Genomic DNA, 18,982 nt, shown 5'->3' with positions numbered 1-18,982 from the left:
GCTCAAAGAAATCTTGAAAATGCCACTACAGCTGTGAAAGTCTACTATGAGTTGAGTACAACCTGTAAGGCAGTGATTCCCAAACCTGTCCTGTGGGGATCCCCAGTCAGCCAGGTTTTCAGGATAACCACAATAAATATTCATGAGATTGATTTGCATCACTGCCTCTTTGATATGCAAATCTATCTCATGCATATTCATTGTGGATATCCTAAAAACCTGAGGTTCCCCCAGGACAGGTTTGGGAACCTCTGATCTAAGGAATACCAGATCGGTGATTGAATGTTCTATTTATAACTTTGGCAAATACAAAGCTGAATTCAGCAAATTTCTACCTAGCTGGTATAATCCATACTTAGTTGAGGCTAAAGTATCCCCTGTCACCTATCAGATTTGTATCACCAAAGATGTTAAGGGTGGTGATGTCCTTAAGTGGGTCCACTTTAATCAACTGAGACCATGTCACCCTAGTCAGTTTACTGCCAGAAAATTAGATGATGTTGATATGAATGCTACTGTACTGTGCTGTTGTTTTTCAGGCAGAGTAAAGCCCTAAAGACCTGTTCCTGGTTGATGTTTGAAGTTTCCTAACTGGTCATTGCGGAGGGAGAAGCAAGTTACACCGGGCTTTCTAATCTTCAACCACCTTTACAAATCCTTATGCAGAAGTTGGTGTGCCCAGCACATAAGAGAACATGTCCAAATAAGTTTGCTTGCTTTATTTACATTTTTATTTTTGATTCTCTGCTTTTCTTTGTGATTGGCCATTTTGTGAACTTTTATTGTGTCCCAACTTGACAGGGTGTATGATACCTATGGTATGGCAACTGGGCTAGAATATTCCTTACCCTCCAGTCAATAGGTGATACATATTTAAGCTTGGGTAATCCTAAAGAACATAGCATAAGGTGGAATGCCATGGTCTTCTTATTCAGACAACCCACCATAAGTTACGCCTCGCAGGGACTGCAGTAACTAGGACATTCGCTAATGGTCTCTCATCATCTGCTACTATTTGAATGGGGACTGGTAAGGCTTCCAAAGGAATTCCTAATAGTTTGAATGAGTGCAATATCCATACAATTGCCCACAGTCCCAGAGTCCACAAAAGCCTAGATAGAGGTAGGCTACTCTTTCCATACGACAACGATTAACAGAGATCCCTCATGAATCAGAGAAGGAGCTGGAATTTTACCCATCTAGCTGTGGGAGATTTTTTGTCTTCCATGGGCAGTTTCAGACAAAGTGTCCCTTTTCCCCACAGTACATAAAGGCTTTAACTGCTCAGCAACAAAGTCTCTCTTCTAGAAATAGTTTAGTAGCCCCAATTTGCAGTGGTTCTGCTGTTGCCAAGGCCACTGAGGTCTTGACAGGAGTTAGAGCTGTAGGATTTATTCAGGTGAGGTTACCATATCTGTCCTTTTCCACCTTCCATTCCCATAGTATATGCTCTATCCAGGGGCGGACTGACAGTGATCCGGGCCCCCAAGCAGTAAGGGTCATTAGGCTCCCCCAGCTGCTGCCCACCACCCCCCCATCACCACACAACTACAGCCCCCCACACCCCTACTGCACACTACAGTCCCCAAGCCTCAGTGGGCCCTTCCCAGTCCTACCTTGAAGGGCCCTGGTGGTCCTGGGGCTTCATTCTGTCTGGCACTGCTGTGTGTTCAAAATGGATGCCAAGACTTCCTGTGGTAGTCTTGAGAGTCTGCAGCAGGGAGTCTTGGCAGCCATTTTTAAACATGGCGGCAGCAGGCAGAAAAGAGTGTTGTTCTTTCCTGCCTCTGCAGAGGCCACTAGACCACCAGGCCCTTCAAGATGGGACAGGGAGGGTCCACTGAGGCTCAAGGGGCTGTAGTGTGCAGCAGTGGTGACAGGTGGTGAGGGGGGAGAAAACCTCTGGGCCCTCAGGCACTGCCTGGTTGCCCGAATGGTCAGTCCATCCCTGGGTCTGTCTCTATGATTAGCTGGACCAAGCTATTTAAAGTAGTTGGGGGAGGGCTGACTATATGGGGTAATCCCTCCTTACTGTTTTAATTTAGGGTTTGTTAGCCTCAGCTTATATTGGGGGAAGGGAGGGAGGTTGTCAAGCTGCCTTAAGGTAATAACCCACATTATTTGCCCCAGAATGCAACCTAAAGGACACCATCTCAGGTTGTCTTGCCCTATTTAAGTCACCATACGTTATATAGTAAGGAGTTCCAAATAGGAAAATGCATCTAATGCAGCTCATTACTATGTAAATACTATACCGTGATGTGAACCCAGTGCACACTGCATGCCATGGTATAGCTGGGCTGTCCTCCATGCTGGTATCTAACTGGAAGAGGTGGCTAGAGTGTGCCCCTAATATGTAAGACCCTCTAGGGACCCCCATAAAAAGCCCTCCCTTCTGAAGGCCCTTCTGGGCTTACCATTATAGAATCCCTATCTACCTTATTAGCTAGAGATTTGAGTTGTGAGGATATGTGTATGGGTGTGCATGAGAATGTGTGGTTGATCTGAGGTGATCATAGTATTGCAAAGGTATTGGTTATATGAATTAATATGGAAAATAAAGTACAGCATTTATTATAACTGTTTTGACTTGTATATGAATAATATAGAGTACAGTTATTTGTATTGTTATTTAACCCAGTAGTACATAGAGGACTATAGAATCGCTGGTATCTATTGATTTGGGCAGGAATGATCCCCAGTCACTTTTGCCCTAAGGTACTACTGCTAGGGATCAGATTTCCATAGAAGGCATCTGCTAGGGGTTGACAGAGGATCACTCCTATCCAAGCCACTAGATACCAGGGATTCTATATTGGTAGGCCCGGCGAACGCCTTGAGGAGAGTGAGGGAGTCTTGATTGGGGGGGGGCTTTCTGGTGGGGATAGGGAGACTTACTGGGGAAGCCTTACCAATAGGGGTGCCCTTCAGGTTGGTAAAGCAGGTGGAGGTTTCATTTTGGGGAGCCCTAGATGGGCTTATGGCTTGGGGGACGCGCTAGTCTCCATTTCCAGTTAAAGATGCCTATCCCTTTAAGAGATGGCCTGTTAGGACGTCTAGCGCCTCTAGTTTACCCTTTTATTCCTGTGATGCTGCAAGATATATCCCAGTACCAGTTACAGAAGCTTGACCACAATAGGCAGATTTTTCTCATCTTCCTCATTGATTTTCTATGTATATACATACAGGGATTCACAAACCCATCCTCCCTTCGGTCTATGCAAATTTCTCTCATGCACATTCATGGTGGATACCCTGTAAACTGATTGGCTGTGGGGTTCTAAAGATGAGTTTGGTACATGATTATCAAGCCTCAGTTAACAAACCTAACAAAATGTATGCCATGTAGTATGGCAGCTTCACTTGTCATAGCTGAATTGAGCACCGTTCTTTGGTACTGAATACATGTAGTTTGACAGATAGAAGAATACCTCTTTTTTCTCCTGTGTATGGTACCAATTCCTCTCTGTCTTTCAATTCTTTGGCCTGCTTTTCTAAGTGATCCAGTAGGTCATCTCGTTTAAATGGACCAGTTGGTGTTTTTTTAGTTTGATCCTTCTGTCTTAATCCAGCAGGTAATAATGCATTCTAGAAAAATAAAAAAAATACCAAGACATCAATGTAAATTCCTGAGATTTCCTGGGTGCACATTTTCATGGATTGATTTCTAGCACTCTTTTGGCATTAAAAGGTAGGTTAGTTCTTTAGGAAAATATTTCATCCTGGACAGTTGTGCAAGTTCAAATGAAAACTGCACAAGAAAAGAGAGGCACAACAAATTTTAGCAGCAATCCAGAGAACAAGAACAAAAGTAGCAAAAAAAAAACCAAACCAGTCAGCAGCTGAAGAGTCAGTTGAAGCTTATAAATAGCCACCTTCAGTAAAAAAAAAAAGTGACTGTATAGTCGTATTGTGTATTAATAAAAGCCCTCGACAAGAACAGAACAAAAGACCCTTGCACAGGGCAAAACAGCAGGCAAAACACAGTGAAGGTGACAAAGATGATACACCAAATAAGTCCAATGGACTCAAAGAGTTCACAACGGTAGCTTTATTCAATATAAAATGGACTCGACATATAAGCAGGCCTTCACTAGGGTCAGTGATATATCTGAAATCCACCACACTGATCTGGTAAGTATTGAGATGGAACGTGGCCTTCAGTAATCAGTATTGCAGGTTCTTGGTAAAGCTGCTTTAATTACTGGGAGAATACATTGAATAGAAAAATCAGTGCTCGCATGTTGAAACAATTTATATACTTGTCTCCATGTTGTCAGCATTACCTTATGCTGTGCAAGGCCCTAAGTTAGCCTAACTGAGGCTTCAGGGCCTACTCTGTCAGCCTAAGACCTCTGGGATAGCAGCTCTAATATTCCCGCCTCTCCTCATAGTCTGATCTCTGGGAATATCAGTGAAAGATGAGATGCCTCATAACACCTGTGCTTCTGAGCAATAAAACACCAGAATCTGCACAGGAAAACAATATAAATAAAACCACTGTCTCCATGAACTGCTAGTTCACAGGAAGTCACACTTCCTTGGTGAATCAGACATAAGCTCAAAGCAAACCAAATTGTATCATAGGCTGATGTGTGGGAAAAGAATTCAGTATTTAAACCCCCAGAGAGGGACAGACACAAGCTAGTTTATCTTGTTGGGCAGACTGGATGGACCATGCAGGTCTTTTTCTGCCGTTATCTACTATGTTATGTATGTATATATTCTCACACTCACCCCCTTCTACCTGCATTCATTCCACCCACACAGCCCTCTGCTTAGCACAGACATTCATTCACTCAAGTGTGCCAAAGCAGTGCTATATTATCTTTCTGCCCTAAACCTATTTCTAGATGAAATATCTTGCCAATGCACCAGTGCTATAAAACCCTCCTGCCCCTAAAAAGTGAACCTGGGTCCAAGGAAGAACTCTGAACTAAATAAAGCCAAAGGCTGACATCTAACCTCTGGGGAACTACTTGCACAGGTCAGTATAGCTTGTGTCCTCAAGTTTACTGGGCTCAAGAACTGGAGCTCATATGTCTTCTAGGTCTCTACAAATACGTTCTGTTATTGAAAAGTAGTCCCAGTGAGAGGTTGAACCATCTACACCTTTTCCAATTCCACTATATCTTTCTTGAGATGCGGCGACCAGAATTGAACACAATACTCAAGGTGCGGTCGCATCATGGAGTGATATAACGGCATTATAACACCCTCACACCTGTTTTCCATACCTTTCCTAATAATACCCAACATTCTATTCGCTTTCCGAGCCGCAGCAGCACACTCAGCAGAAGGTTTCAGTGTATTATCGACGACGACACCCAGATCCCTTTCTTGGTCCGTAACTCCTAACGTGGAACCTTGCATGACATAGCTATAATTCGGGTTCTTTTTTCCCACATGCATCACCTTGCACTTGCTCACATTAAACGTCATCTGCCATTTAGCCGCCCAGTCTCCCAGTCTCGTAAGGTCCTTCTGTCATTTTTCACAATCCTGTCGCGAGTTAACGACTTTGAATAACTTTGTGTCATCAGCAAATTTAATTACCTCGCTAGTTACTCCCATCTCTAAATCATTTATAAATATATTAAAAAGCAGCGGTCCTAGCACAGACCCCTGAGGAACCCCACTAACTACCCTTCTCCATTGTGAATACTGCCCATTTAACCCCACTCTCTGTTTCCTATCCTTCAACCAGTTTTTAATCCACAATAGGACTTTTCCTCCTATCCCATGACCCTCCAATTTCCTCTGTAGCCTTTCATGAGGTCAAACGCCTTTTGAAAATCCAGATACACAATATCAACCGGCTCCCCTTTGTCCACATGTTTGTTTACTCCTTCAAAGAATTGAAGTAAATTGGTCAGGCAAGATTTCCCCACACAAAAGCCGTGCTGACTTGGTCTCAGTAATCCATGTCCTCGGATGTGCTCTGTAATTTTGTTTTTAATAATAGCCTCTACCATTTTCCCCGGCACCGACATCAGACTCACCGGTCTATAATTTCCCGGATGTCCCTTGGAACCTTTTTTAAAAAAGGGGGCGTTACATTGGCCACCCTCCAATCTTCCGGTACCACGCTCGATTTTAAGGATAAATTGCATATCACTAGCAGTAGCTCCGCAAGCTCATTTTTCAGTTCTATCAGTACTCTAGGATGAATACCATCCGGTCCAGGAGATTTGCTACTCTTCAGTTTGCTAAACTGCCCCATTACGTCCTCCAGGTTTACCGTGAAGTCAGTAAGTTTCTCCGACTCATCCGCTTGAAATATCATTTCCGACACCGGTATCCCACCCAAATCTTCCTCGGTGAAGACCGAAGCAAAGAATTAATTCAATTTCTCCGCTACGTCTTTGTCTTCCTTGATTGCCCCTTTTACCCCTCGGTCATCCAGCGCCCCAACCAATTATTTTGCTGGCTTCCTGCTTTTAATATACTGAAAATTTTTTTTCGTAATCCCTCTTGGCCTTCTTTATCTGCGCCTTGCATCTGCTTTGACACTCCTTATGCTGCTTCTTGTTATTTTCAGACGGTTCCTTCTTCCATTTTCTGAAGGAGTTTCTTTTAGCCCTAATAGCTTCCTTCACCTCACTTTTCAACCAGGTCACTGAAACACATCATCACTAAAACACAACATGGATGTAACACAAATCTTCAGTTGCTCGTTTTTGCTCGTTCCCCCAGTGGGCGAACCACAGTAGTTCCCATTTTAATCATACTATCACCTTGTAATTGTTAACACCACAGTTCTTAATCATCTTTCTGTAACCATGTAAGCCACATTGAGCCTACAAATAGGTGGGAAATGTGGGATACAAATGTAACAAATAAATAAATGAACATTAGTAGGAAAGTAAAAGAACGCGTGTATTGTAGGGACAACATTTTTATGATATAAATGTGAGTACAAGTTAACGTCTTTATATTTCACTTTAGCCCTTAGTAATTTAAATGTAACAAGACTGTGACAAAAATACCATTACATTAACTATAGCCTGAAAAAAAAAATGAATGAATGAGGGGTGAACACTTGTGTAAGTGTATGTATGTATGTATGTATGTATGTATGTGAGAGCTAATACTTTTATATATTAGGATAGGTGATTGTGTCTGACGACCTTAAAGCTTTCAAACAGGTTGAAAAAGCGACGTCCAAAGCCAGAAGGCTGCTTGGGTGCATAAAGAGAGGCATGACCAGCAGGAAAAAGGAGGTGATAGTGCTGTTGTATACTGTAAGTCTATGGTAAGGCCTCATTTGGAATACTGCGTGCAGTTCTGGAGACCGCACCTAAGGAAAGATATAAACAGGATGGAGTTGGTCCAGAGGGCAGCTACGAAATTAGTAAGCGGCCTTGAATGCAAAAATTATAGGGACAGGCTTATGAACCTCAAAACATGTATACGCTGGGACAGAGGAGACATGATAGAAAAAAGTTTAAATATCTCAAGGGCATTTATGTACAGAAAGAGAGCCTTTTTCAAATGAAGGAGAGCTCTGGAATGAGGGGGCATACAACAAAGTTAAGAGGGAATAGGCTTAGAAGTAACCTAAGGAAGTATTATTTCACAGAAAGGGTGGTGGAGGCGTGGAATGGCCTCCCAGTGGAGGTGGTGGAGTCTAGGACTGTTCCAGAATTTTAAAAGGCATGGGATAAACATGTGGGATCGCTTAGGAACAGGAAGAATTAGGGGTTACAGAGGATGGGCAGACTGGATGGGTCATATGGCCTTTATCTGCCGTCATGTTTCTATGTTTCTAAATAGTGAGCTTCAGTTTATAATATAGGTAAAATTGTAGTCACGTCTCTGTAATGAGGAGTAGCCTAGTGGTTAGTGCAGTGGACTTTGATCCAGGGGAACTGAGTTTGATTCCCACTGCAGCTCCTTGTGACTCTGGGCAAGTCACTTAACCCTCCATTGCCCGTGCTACAAAATAAGTACCTGAATATATGTAAACCGCTTTGAATGTAGTTGCAAAAACCTCAGAAAGGCGGTATATCAAGTCCCATTTCCCTTTCCCTTCCCCCTTTATTGGGATCACTTGCTTGCTCACTGTTGTTCATTTGAACACATGGGCGATTTTCAATGATAGAGAAACCCATCCACCCTCTAGGAATAGCCTTAAACCTTATGGTGGAATTCCGCTTGGGTGAGTCCTAACTCTGACAATTTCTCCTTTTCACACACATATTTATAATTTTTGTTTATACAATTGTGTTCGAAGTTCTCTATCCATACCCTTTTGGTTTTCTTAAGAAAGTTCTAAAAAACCCTGGCATGTATTGTTTATAGATGAATGGAGCAGAGTCTAGACATCCTGCTCAGTAGCAGTTCTATAAAGAAGATTTGATAGCTGTTGACTGTAAAATAAAAATGCAAAATTGTTTCCTAGTCTTGTCTGGAAAACAAAAATTACAGACAAAAATGAATGCAGCAGAAAATGGATATTTGAGTGGAGAAGAAGTGACTATCAGTGCCCCATGGTAAATCACAACAGCATCTACCAAATAATTGTTTTTCTGGTGTAAAGCTTCACCCTCGAAACAGACAGGACTTACATCAGGATCCAGCTCTTCCAATTCATTTTCTAACTTTCTCAACTCCTCTTCTGTTAATGTACTTAGGATTTCATCCTCATCCAGATCCCGATATTTTTCTAGTTCTTGTCTATATGACATTCTAGATAAAACTGTCCTCTTGCCCGCACAGATTTATATGGAATGGAGACCTGTAAATAAACAGAAAAACAAGATCTGTTGATGTGTTTGATACACCTGAAAGCAAAACTATGGCTGACGTTTTGATGTACCAGTTATGACTATGGGTGTAATATCAGCCCAGGAAAGCCTTTTGTGGGATCATTATATCAACTTACTTTAAGGGTACATAGTGGAGTCTGTGTTAACTCCTCTGATTCACCGTGTTTATAGATATTTGAGATATGGAGGCCCTAGTGTGAGTTTGTTTTCATGTAGAAAGTACGCTGAACCTAAGTGTAAGATGTGAACGACTACTGGAGTTGAGAGTAGGCCAAGAATTAAGAAGATTCTTAGTGATAAAACTGTACTACTTCTTGGAAGGCCAACCAGACCAAAAAAGACAAATATTCTATGGTTTGGCTTTTGGTCTTATTCTATCTCAAAAATCAAAGTTCCAATTTGGGGTTACCAACAAAATTTAACTTACATTACACATTGCAGTTTGCTTTGGGGTTCATTTTCAAAGCATATAGACTTACAAAATTCCATAGTTTACTATGAAATTTTGTAAGTCTAATGTCCCAATGCTCAAAAGCAAATGCAGGTGCTAGAGGCTATTAGCGCCTGACTAGCACCTGCATTTGAGAGCGCTGAATGCTCAGAGCCAACTAGCACATGAAACAATGAGCTTGTTGGTTCTAGTTGCAATGAGCATGCAAATACATACTAAAGAGGGCCCCCTGCATTCCACCCCAATGCTCAGCGGGCAGCACACCAAACAAGGGTGCTCTCCCTGTGGCAAACCCTACGCCAGCTTGGAGCTGGCATTAGGATTGTGCCAAGCCATTGAAGAAGAATGGGGAGACCAGGAAGGGTGGCGAATCATTCTCCCCACCCCCTAATGATGTAAGGGCCTGGTGGACCCCAGACCCGCAATCCCCCCCAACGACATGAAGGCCTGGTGGTCTGGTGCACCCCAGATCCCCCACTTCCCCCAAATACATAAAGCCTGGTATTCCAGTGGACCTAGATCCCCTCAAAAATTAATTAAACCCTGGTGGTCCAGTGGGACCCCTGGCCAGGACCTACCCCAAAGAATAGCCCTGGTGTTCTAGTGGTGGCCAACCCTCTCCTACCTTGAAGGAGGAAGGACTAGGATTCTTTCCCTCCTCCTGCTAGATAATTAGGTCCCACCCTGTGCATTCTTGGAGGCACCAGGCAGGGCAGGGCGTCGCTATTTTGAGGATGCGCCCAGCAGGAGGAGGGAAGGAGTCCTAGACCTTCCTCCTTCTTGAAGGTAAGAGCGGGTTGGGGTGCCAACACTAGACCACCAGGGATAGTCTTTTGGGGGGGGGGGGGGTCCTAGTCAGGAGTCTCACTGGACCACCAGGCCCTCATGTCTTTGGGGTCAGTGAGAGGTCTGGGGTCCTTTTTCCTTTGAGTCTGGCCATGCACTTAAGAGCTGGGCTTAATACATAACTCTTGAGCGCATGTGCCAAACATTGTCCTCCAGCGTCTTTCCCTAATGCTCAGTGCTAACAACGTGCCTAAATTTGCATGTCATTAGCATTGAGCATTAAGGAGTTCCTTCACCAAGCTGTTGTTGTAGTATTTTTCTGGCGCTGTTTAGAACAGTGTCAGACTTTTGAGCATCTGCCTCTAAGCAGGGCTGCCAAGAGGGGGGGGGGGGGCAGGGGGCACAAAATTCCCCAGGCCTGGGCCTCCAAGTGGGGCCCAGCACCACAGTCCCACCCGCACTCTGTTGTCGACCGTCTGCCACCGGGCCGGGCCCCCTGCGTTGAAATTACAGCCCATATTTTGTAACAACGCTCGTAGATTTTAGAACGCCCGTGAAACACCCATTCTCACGCTCCTATGCACGCCCCTTTTTGCCTGTGCACCTTAGAATTTAGGCACAGTACATTACAGAATGCTCTTAGCAATGTACACAAGTAAATTCTACTTCTTGCCAATTAGTGCTGATTATTGCTTGTTAAGAGCTGTTAACACTTAACAGCTTGTTAAAACAATTAATTTACAGGCATAGTTATAGAGTACACATAGATTTACGCACAGAACCACACGTAGATCTAGGCACACTATATGTAGAATGGAGGAGTGGCCTAGTAGTTAGAGCACTGGTCTTGTAATCCAGAGGTGGCCGGGTCAAATCCCACTGCTGCTCCTTGTGATAGGTTCACCCTTGAGGCTTCAGCCTATATGTGCACTGAGACATCTCTACCATGTCCTGCCCCCTTCAATGCCAGCATCAATGTTGAAGGAGCTGGGTCATGGCAGAATTGCCTCAGCATGCACATAGGTTCAAACTTCAAGGCAGGCCCAGTGATTCCTTTCTGTTTTATGTGCTGGCCCTATCTGGATGCAAGGTGCATGTTGCAGCAGCCGCAGGTACGTAAAGATGTAGGAGGGCTGTTAGGGTTGGGGGGGACGAACACAGTGGGAGATGCTAGGCTGATATGATTCTCTCAGCAAGTGGCTGAAAAAATAAAGGCAAAAGAGGTAGGATTCACGATTTACAGAAGAATTCAAGGAGAGGAATACAGAAAATACTGGATAACACTCAAAGAAGCAAAGAGAGAAATACAGCTGGCAAAAGCACAGGCAGAAGAAAAAAATGGCTAGATATGTAAAAATAGGCGACAAAACTTTTTTCAGGTATATTGGAGAAAGAAGAAAGGCTAGAAATTGAATTGTAAGACTGAAAGATGCTGAGAACTGCTATGTGGAGAGGGATGAGGAAAAAGATGACATATTAAATAAATAATTTGTTCTGTATTCAAGGACAAAAATGCTGGAAAAGGACCACGGTTGGCTGGCAAATTTATATATGGGAATGGAATAGATATCACCCTGTTCATGAAAGAAAGGAGTAGAGGAGTGGCCTAGTGGTTACAGCACCGGTATTGCAATCCAGGGTGGCCAGTTCAAATCCTGCTGCTGCTCCTTGTGATCTTGGGCAAGTCACTTACCCCTCCATTGCCTCAGGTACAAACTTAGATTGTGAGCCCTCCTGGGACAGAGAAATATCCAGAGTACCTGAATGTAACTCAGGTTGAGCTACTACTGAAAAAGGTGTGAGCAAAATCTAAATAAATATATATATAGAATCCAGGGGAGTGTGGGGCCCTTATACTAAAGGGTTGCCACACACAAAATCAGAACCACTGCCAGGGGTTCCCACCTCCAGTGTGCAACATTTCAGCTGCTACAAAAATATTTTCAATTTTGTAGCGCTGGTGCTTATCCGGCAGTAATTGGGCAGCGCCTTGCACTGCCTGGTTACTGTCGGGTTAGCGTGGGAGCCCTTACCGCCCCCTCAACGGGTGGCGGTAAGTGCTGCCCTCGAAATGGCTGAGCAGCAAGTGGTTCACTTACCACACGGCCATTTGTTATCCTTGGGAAAAGACAGCCTTTTACCCGCTGCAGTAATAGGGGGTCTCAGTGCACATGAAAAACACACGCTTATTCTAGTGCAGGCCCCCTTTTACCACAGCTTAGTAAAAGGACCCCTCTATGAGTTGGCACTATAAAATCATTGTGAAATGTGCGATGACTAAATGCCTGAGGCCATAGTTTAAGGCCAGAAGGTCTGTGACAGTCCATCTGAGAACATATGAGCACTTTTTAAAAAAAATGTTAAGATATATATTTTTGGATAATTTTGTTTTTGTTAAGAATAATAATATGAGAAAAGTACTTTGGATGTCTCAGCATTTACCACCAGCTGACTGTTACCATGAGCTAAAAACAGTAGCGTGGCTTTGTAAAACACCCCCTTTGTCAGCCCAAATTTGGGTCGCCATTTCCTGAATCCAGTCCATGGTGCTTTGGCCATGTTGCACTTACTTTTGGTGGTTTGGAGGATCCAAGTTTAAAATCTTCACCTTAATTCATTGGGTTTTGAGGGGCCCTTTTATGAAGCGGTAGTAAGCCCAACACGGGCTTACCACTTGCGAAAAGGGAAGTACTGCCGGGCTATCGCAGCAGGCCCAGCCGTCATTCCCTCACCCAGCATGCGCCATTTCTGGTGCTGCAAAAATGTTTCAATTTTTGTAGCACCGGTGTGTACCCAGTGGTAATCGAGCAGTGCTGGACGCTGCCCAGTTACCGCTGGGTTAGCATGGAAGGCCTTACCACCACCTCAATGGGCGCTGGTAAATGTCCCCCCCCCCCCCCCTGAAATGGCCATGTAGCAAGTGCTTCACTTGTTGCTCAGCCATTTCTTGAAAAAAATCAAAGACCTGCCTTTTACCCGCTGCAGTAAAAGAGGGCCTTGGCACACGTCAAAAACACACGCCAGCGCAGCCCCCTTTTGCCGCAGCTTCGTAAAAAGACCCCCGAATGAGGGCACTCCTCATTAAATAAATACTCCATTGACAACTGTTATAGACCAGTGTGACCACTGAGATCAGAAAGGTTTCATAAACTGCATATTCCTTCACTGGAACAAATGACTGTGCCTTTTTGGTAGCAGGGCCAGCAGAGTGAAATGCATTGCTACAGGAGCTGACCAAAACTGAAAGTATTGCAGATTTTAGAAAGCAATTGAAAACAGGGCTGTTTAAACAAGCATGTCCAACATTCTGAACATTAGCAAGAGGTTTTGTTACGCGGTTGATACTTTATTTAGATTACGTAAGTTGTTCTGGTGAGAATATGAACTCAACTGAAGAGAGGATTATATGTTATTTGGACAGCATTTTTAGTGACACAATGTTTTTTTATAGTCTGATATTTATATTGGTTTTATTATTATATATCTGTGTATTGTTAGCCATTTTGCGGCGGCGTCAACCCAAGGGAGAGGAGGGAGGCAGGCTACCTCCCTCCTCCAACAAAGGTAGGGGGGCCGGGAGGGGGTTCTTTTTAACGGACACTGTTTAAGCGGCCACTGGACCACCATGGGCCTTTTTCTGGGGGTTTGGGGGGCTGAAGACCCACCGGATCTCCAGCCCTCCCTGAACCTGGGGGGATGGGATCATCAAGGGGACCGGAGGTCCGCCAGACCTCCAGCCCCCCCCCCCGTCACTCGCTGAGAGGGGGTTTAGAAAAGCGGCCACTGGACCACCAGGGACCATTTTCTGGTGGTTTGGGGGGGGGGGCTGGAGACCCACCGGATCTCCAGCCCTTCCTGAACCTAGGGGGGGTTGTTGGGGGGGGACCAGAGGTCCGCCGGACCTCCAGCTTTCTGTTGGCAGGTTTGTTTTTTTTTGGGGGGGGGGGGGAAGCGGGGGTCTGCCAGCATGCAACTGTATGCTGGACAGGGCTCACCATTCCTCCCCAATGACCTGCAAACCCTAACTCCAGCTTGGAGTTGGCATAGGGTTTGCCGCAGCCAGCGACCCAAATTTTGGCGCGCTGACCGCTGATCATTGGCGATGAATGCGCTAAGCCCTGTTTAGCATGCATTAGCATGCTACTTGCGCAAAGAGCCCTCGAGCGCGTTGTTTCACGCGCTCGAGGGCTCTCATCATGGGGCGGTAGCAAACGCCAGCGCTAGTATGGCGCTAGCAGCCTCTAGCACCGACGTTCGCTTTTGATCATCTGCCTATTAGTGGCTTACTTAATTTGTTACACTCATCACAATCAGGTCACAATCAAGATTCCGTGCAGATCATAGCACGGAAACCTTGTTAATCTCATTATTGAATTATATCAGGTCTTTTAAAAGTACTTGTCAGAGAGTACAAACTGGAAAATATATTTCTTCATTCAACGTGTAATTAAACACTTAGATTCATTGCCAGAGAATATGGTAAAAGCAGTACTTGGAAAACTATGCAACTGGATTTATCAAGCGCTTTTGATCTTGTTGATCATAAGGTTTTATTAAAAATTCTCGGTAACTTTGGTGTTATGTGCAATGTTATGTCCTGGTTTAAGAGCTTCCTAACTACTAGAACATAGTGTGTTAAATTTCAGGATCAGATCTCTGGAAATTGGTAATTATCTTCAGGTGTCCCACAGGGATTCCCAACTGTCTCTGATATTGTTTATTGTCCTTCTGTCATCTTTGGGAAAGCACTTAGAGAAGGAAGGTTTTACAAGTTATATTGATAATATTACCATAGTTTTCCAGTTTAAAATCTAGCTTACAAGACCTGTATGATTCAACAGTCTGTTGTCTCTCTATTGCAACCAAGTGGATGTCATACATTTAAAAATAAATAGAGCCAAACCAAATTCATGTTAGTACATACAAAGCAAAAACAAATAGTCAGTTCGAACTTGATTATCAATGTTGAATGTTTCCCATTAGACCAATCAATAAAAATCTTAGGTATTGTTGTGGACAACAAGTTAATGCTGTTGTTAGAAGTTTGCTCTTTATTATGCAAAACCTAAGGGCTATTCGTAAATATCTACCTGAAGATATGTTCAGACTTGTTGTTCAATCATTGATACTTAGCAAATAAGATTACTGTAATATTATATATTTGAGATCAACACAAAACTTGCTAAAGAAGTTACAGACAATACAGAATGTAGCGGTTCGCCTAATTTATGCCTTTAAAAAATCAGAGAGGATTATGCCCTACTTTGTTAAGCTTCACTGGTTGAAAGTGAAGGCTAGAATACTTTTTAAACTGGGTAATTTGCTTTGGAAAACTATGAATGGGAAGATTCCACAATATATGATTCATATGTTATGTCATTCATCGGCGAGACATACGTATGTCTACGATGCTCTCTGTTCTTTTGTTTTCCTAGTCCTCGGGGAAACTATATATAAAAAGCTTTTTACATGTTTATTTGCATATCACGCTGCAAAACGGAGTTTTTTTTACCAGCTGATCTGATATTTTTGACTAGTTATAATATGTTTAAGAAGGGTTTAAAGACATTACTCTTTGAGAAGTATATAGCAAAGAAATGATCAAGTGCTGTGGTTAGCACTTTGATGACTTTTTTGCATCCTAGATGTTTTTTGTTCTAGTTTTCTTACTGTAACCCACTGTGAACTACATGACTGGAATTGGTGGGTTATAAGCTAATTGTCTGTATCTGTATACTGAAGGTCTATGAAACTCAGTATCATGTTTCCAACAGTGGCCATTCCAGGTCACAAGTACTTGGCAAGATCCCAAAACAGTAAAACAGATGGAATGGAAAACAAAAATGAAACTGTTATAATGCCTTTGTATTGCTCCATGCTGTGATTGCGCCTCGAATACTGTGTGCAATTCTGGTTACTGCATCTCAAAAAAGAAATAGCAGAATTAAAAAAGGTACGGTGAAAAGCAACAAAAATGAGAAATGGGATGGGATGACTTCCCTATGAGGAAAAGCTAAAGCAGTAAAGGCTCTTCAGCTTGGAGAAGAGATAGCTGAGGGGAGATATGATAGAGGTCTATAAAACACTGAGTGGAATGGAATGGGTAGATGTGAATCTCATTTATTCTTTCCACAAATACTAGGACTAGGTAGCACGCAATGAAGCTTCTACGTAGTAAATTTAAAACAAACTGGAAAATATATTTCTTCATTCAACGTGTAATTAAACACTTAGATTCATTGCCAGAGAATATGGTAAAAGCAGTTAGCTTAGCAGGTTTTAAAAAAGCTTTGGATAATTTCCTAAAAGAAAAGTCCTTAAGTCATAAGTGGACTTGGGAAAATCCACTGCTTATTTCTAGGAAAACAGCATAAAATCTGTTTTACTGTTCTGGGCTCTTGTTAGGTACTTGTAACCTGGATTAGCCACTGTTGGAAACAGGATGCTGAGCTTGATGGCCCTTCAGTCGGCCCAGTATGGCAACACTTATGTTCTTATGGAAACTCCCCTGATTATAAAACCTTGACTCATATAGGAAATACTGTCTTTAGCTTTCCTTGAGACTCCCTGGCCTTTGACCCTAGTTGTGAAATGAGTCTTCTAGCCTAAGCCTTAGCCATTTAGACCAACTATTTTATGAAATGGTGCTGTACTACCCAAATCAGAACAATTAAACCTAGAGGTACCCAGGAGTATAGAGGGAACAGAAAGCCACATAAACATCTGCCCTATTAGTGTGTTAAAGTCTCCGTTAACTGACATTAGGCTTACTTGAAGTAATCAGTCACAGTCCTCTGTACACTCTTGTGTCTGTGAGTTCCATAGACTACGTCTGCCAGACGGTAAAAATTGTCATACCACTGACATCCAGTGGCCTCCAGATAGGCCCGAACGGTGTTGAGACTCTAGCAATCTTGCAAAAGTGACAGGAGGTTGTTGAATTTCATCAGCATGTGCCTCGCTGCTCATTTCATCATCTGTTTCATCATCAGCCGTTGCCTGCGTGTAGGCACATATCTGGACATCAGTGCTGTCATCAGCTGTTTGTAGATTGTAATCAACAGCTACATAGTGATGAAACTCCTCTTCACTAACACCGGCTGGGATGTCAATAGCCTGTTCATCTGATGCGTTTGCAACAGCTGCATCTGTTTCGTTCCTCTCCACATCCCTAACGAAGCTTGCCCGCTTGTAGCAGTTCACAATGGTTGCCTGTGTAACATGATTCCAGGCTTCTTTCTGCATATGTAGGGAATCCAACAGTGATAGATTATGAGCCAGTTCAACAGCACGTTTATCCTTGCCAGTCTGGTCATCCATAATGCTCATCAGACGACGTAGCACAAGAGCCTGATAATGTTGTTTGAAATTGGCTATTATGCCCTGATCCATAGGTTGGATCAGAGAGGTAGTGTTTGGTGGCAGGAAGACCACCTTGACGTTAGACTGCCTGACATCATCACTGTATGCAGTACAATTATCACAAAGCAACAAAATCTGAAGCTTTTGTGTCCGCATTCTAGTGTCTAACTTCTTTAGCCACTGCTTCCAAATTTCCCCCGTCATCCATGAATTTGCGTTAGGCTCGTATGACATAGGAAGTTGCTTAACATTCTTGAAGCAACGGGGCTGTTTGCTCTTTCCAATGACGAGTGGTTCCAACCTCTCACTCCCATCCATATTGCAGCAAAGGAGGATCGTCAGTCAGTCCTTCGACGTTTTACCTCCTGTAGTTTCGGCTTGTTTGAATGCAAATGTTCCATCAGGAATCGCTCGCCAGTAGAGACCGTTTTCATCAGCATTGAAAATGTCACGAGGTGCAAACTCGTTCAAGATGGTAGGAAGAACTGAAACAACCCAATTTTCAGCACCAAAGTCATCAGCGTCTTGTTTTTCATCATGTTGTTTGTTGAATTTTATGTTGTTCCTCTCCTTCTATCTTTCCAACCATCCAACAGTGGCTTTGAATTCAGTTAGTCCAAGACTTTCAGCTAGCTGATTAGCTTTCTCCATAAGCAGTGGACCACTGACAGGAAACTGTCTGCTTCTGACTCAAGAAAACCACCGAAGAGCATCTTTTCCCGCCCGTTTTCGTTTTAGATTTGTATTGTTTTGCCAGTCTTCCAGAAGCTGGTCTTTCTGCTTCAAGACACGTGAAATTTGACTGGGATTGACACCATATTCTTTAGCAATAGATGCTTGACTTTGTTTTCTAATTTTTTAAGAACTTCTATTCGTTCAGCCAGTGTTAAAGTCTTACAGTTGCGCAACGACGACGGCGACCCCAGTGTACACTCTAACAACATTCTTTCGCTTATTCTGCCTATGGCAGTTAAAGGGGCAGTAAATTTGAAATCTCGTTGGTTGTCATGTGCCAATCGGCTTCCATATTCCGTGCGCGCACTTATGCGGAGTCTTTCCTGCAGAGCAGCGGTCTTAAACCATGCATATAAGTGAATCTTGCACTTATCAGTGGTGCACTAAACCGAAGTTTTTCCCCATAGAAACTGATGGCGCCAAAAACGGGACCAAAGTATGGCCTGCAGTTAAACAGAGCATGCACTTAAATGGAGTGCACTGTACTTAGTCTGGTCGATATTCAGCCCACAAAGTTCATTTATTTTTAAACACTGACTGCTGTAGGCAGAATTAGAGAGGTTGGATTGCATATCTATAGAGTCCACTGTGCACATATATCCTCAGAAGTGAGAAAATGATCTTGGCTTTATTGATCGAGAATCTTACTGGATCCCTCTATGGTCTGAAATATTTCAAGAGTCTATTTCAACAGCCCTCTTGAATACTCAGATTAAATTGTTAATGAGAGCTTATGTTATGCCACAACAAATGTGAAATGGGATTCTAAGACTTCAGATTTATGTTGGAGAGAATGTAATTAAGTAAGGATATTTATACATATGTTGTGGACTTGTCTCTATATCCAACATTTTTGGCAACAAGCCATTCTCTCGCA

General features: G+C 43.2%; 1 protein-coding gene across 3 annotated transcripts in view; it reads right to left on the bottom strand.

The window, feature by feature from the left end:
- TMOD1 (tropomodulin 1) overlaps nucleotides 1–18,982 on the bottom strand; it is a 161,514-nt gene that overhangs the window by 92,165 nt on the left and 50,367 nt on the right. For all 3 annotated transcript variants that reach the window (XM_030194454.1, XM_030194456.1, XM_030194455.1), the window contains exons 2-3: nucleotides 8,571–8,740; nucleotides 3,432–3,588 (exon numbers count right to left, since the gene is read on the bottom strand). In XM_030194454.1, coding sequence (XP_030050314.1) covers nucleotides 3,432–3,588; nucleotides 8,571–8,690 — 277 coding nt within the window. In that variant the 5' untranslated portion in view covers nucleotides 8,691–8,740. The remainder of the gene's footprint in view (nucleotides 1–3,431; nucleotides 3,589–8,570; nucleotides 8,741–18,982) is intronic.

Source organism: Microcaecilia unicolor, chromosome 2, assembly GCF_901765095.1.
Source record: "Microcaecilia unicolor chromosome 2, aMicUni1.1, whole genome shotgun sequence".
Lineage (NCBI taxonomy): Eukaryota > Metazoa > Chordata > Amphibia > Gymnophiona > Siphonopidae > Microcaecilia > Microcaecilia unicolor.
The sequence above is the reverse complement of the archived record's forward strand: the minus strand, read 5'-3'. Positions and strand labels throughout refer to the sequence as shown.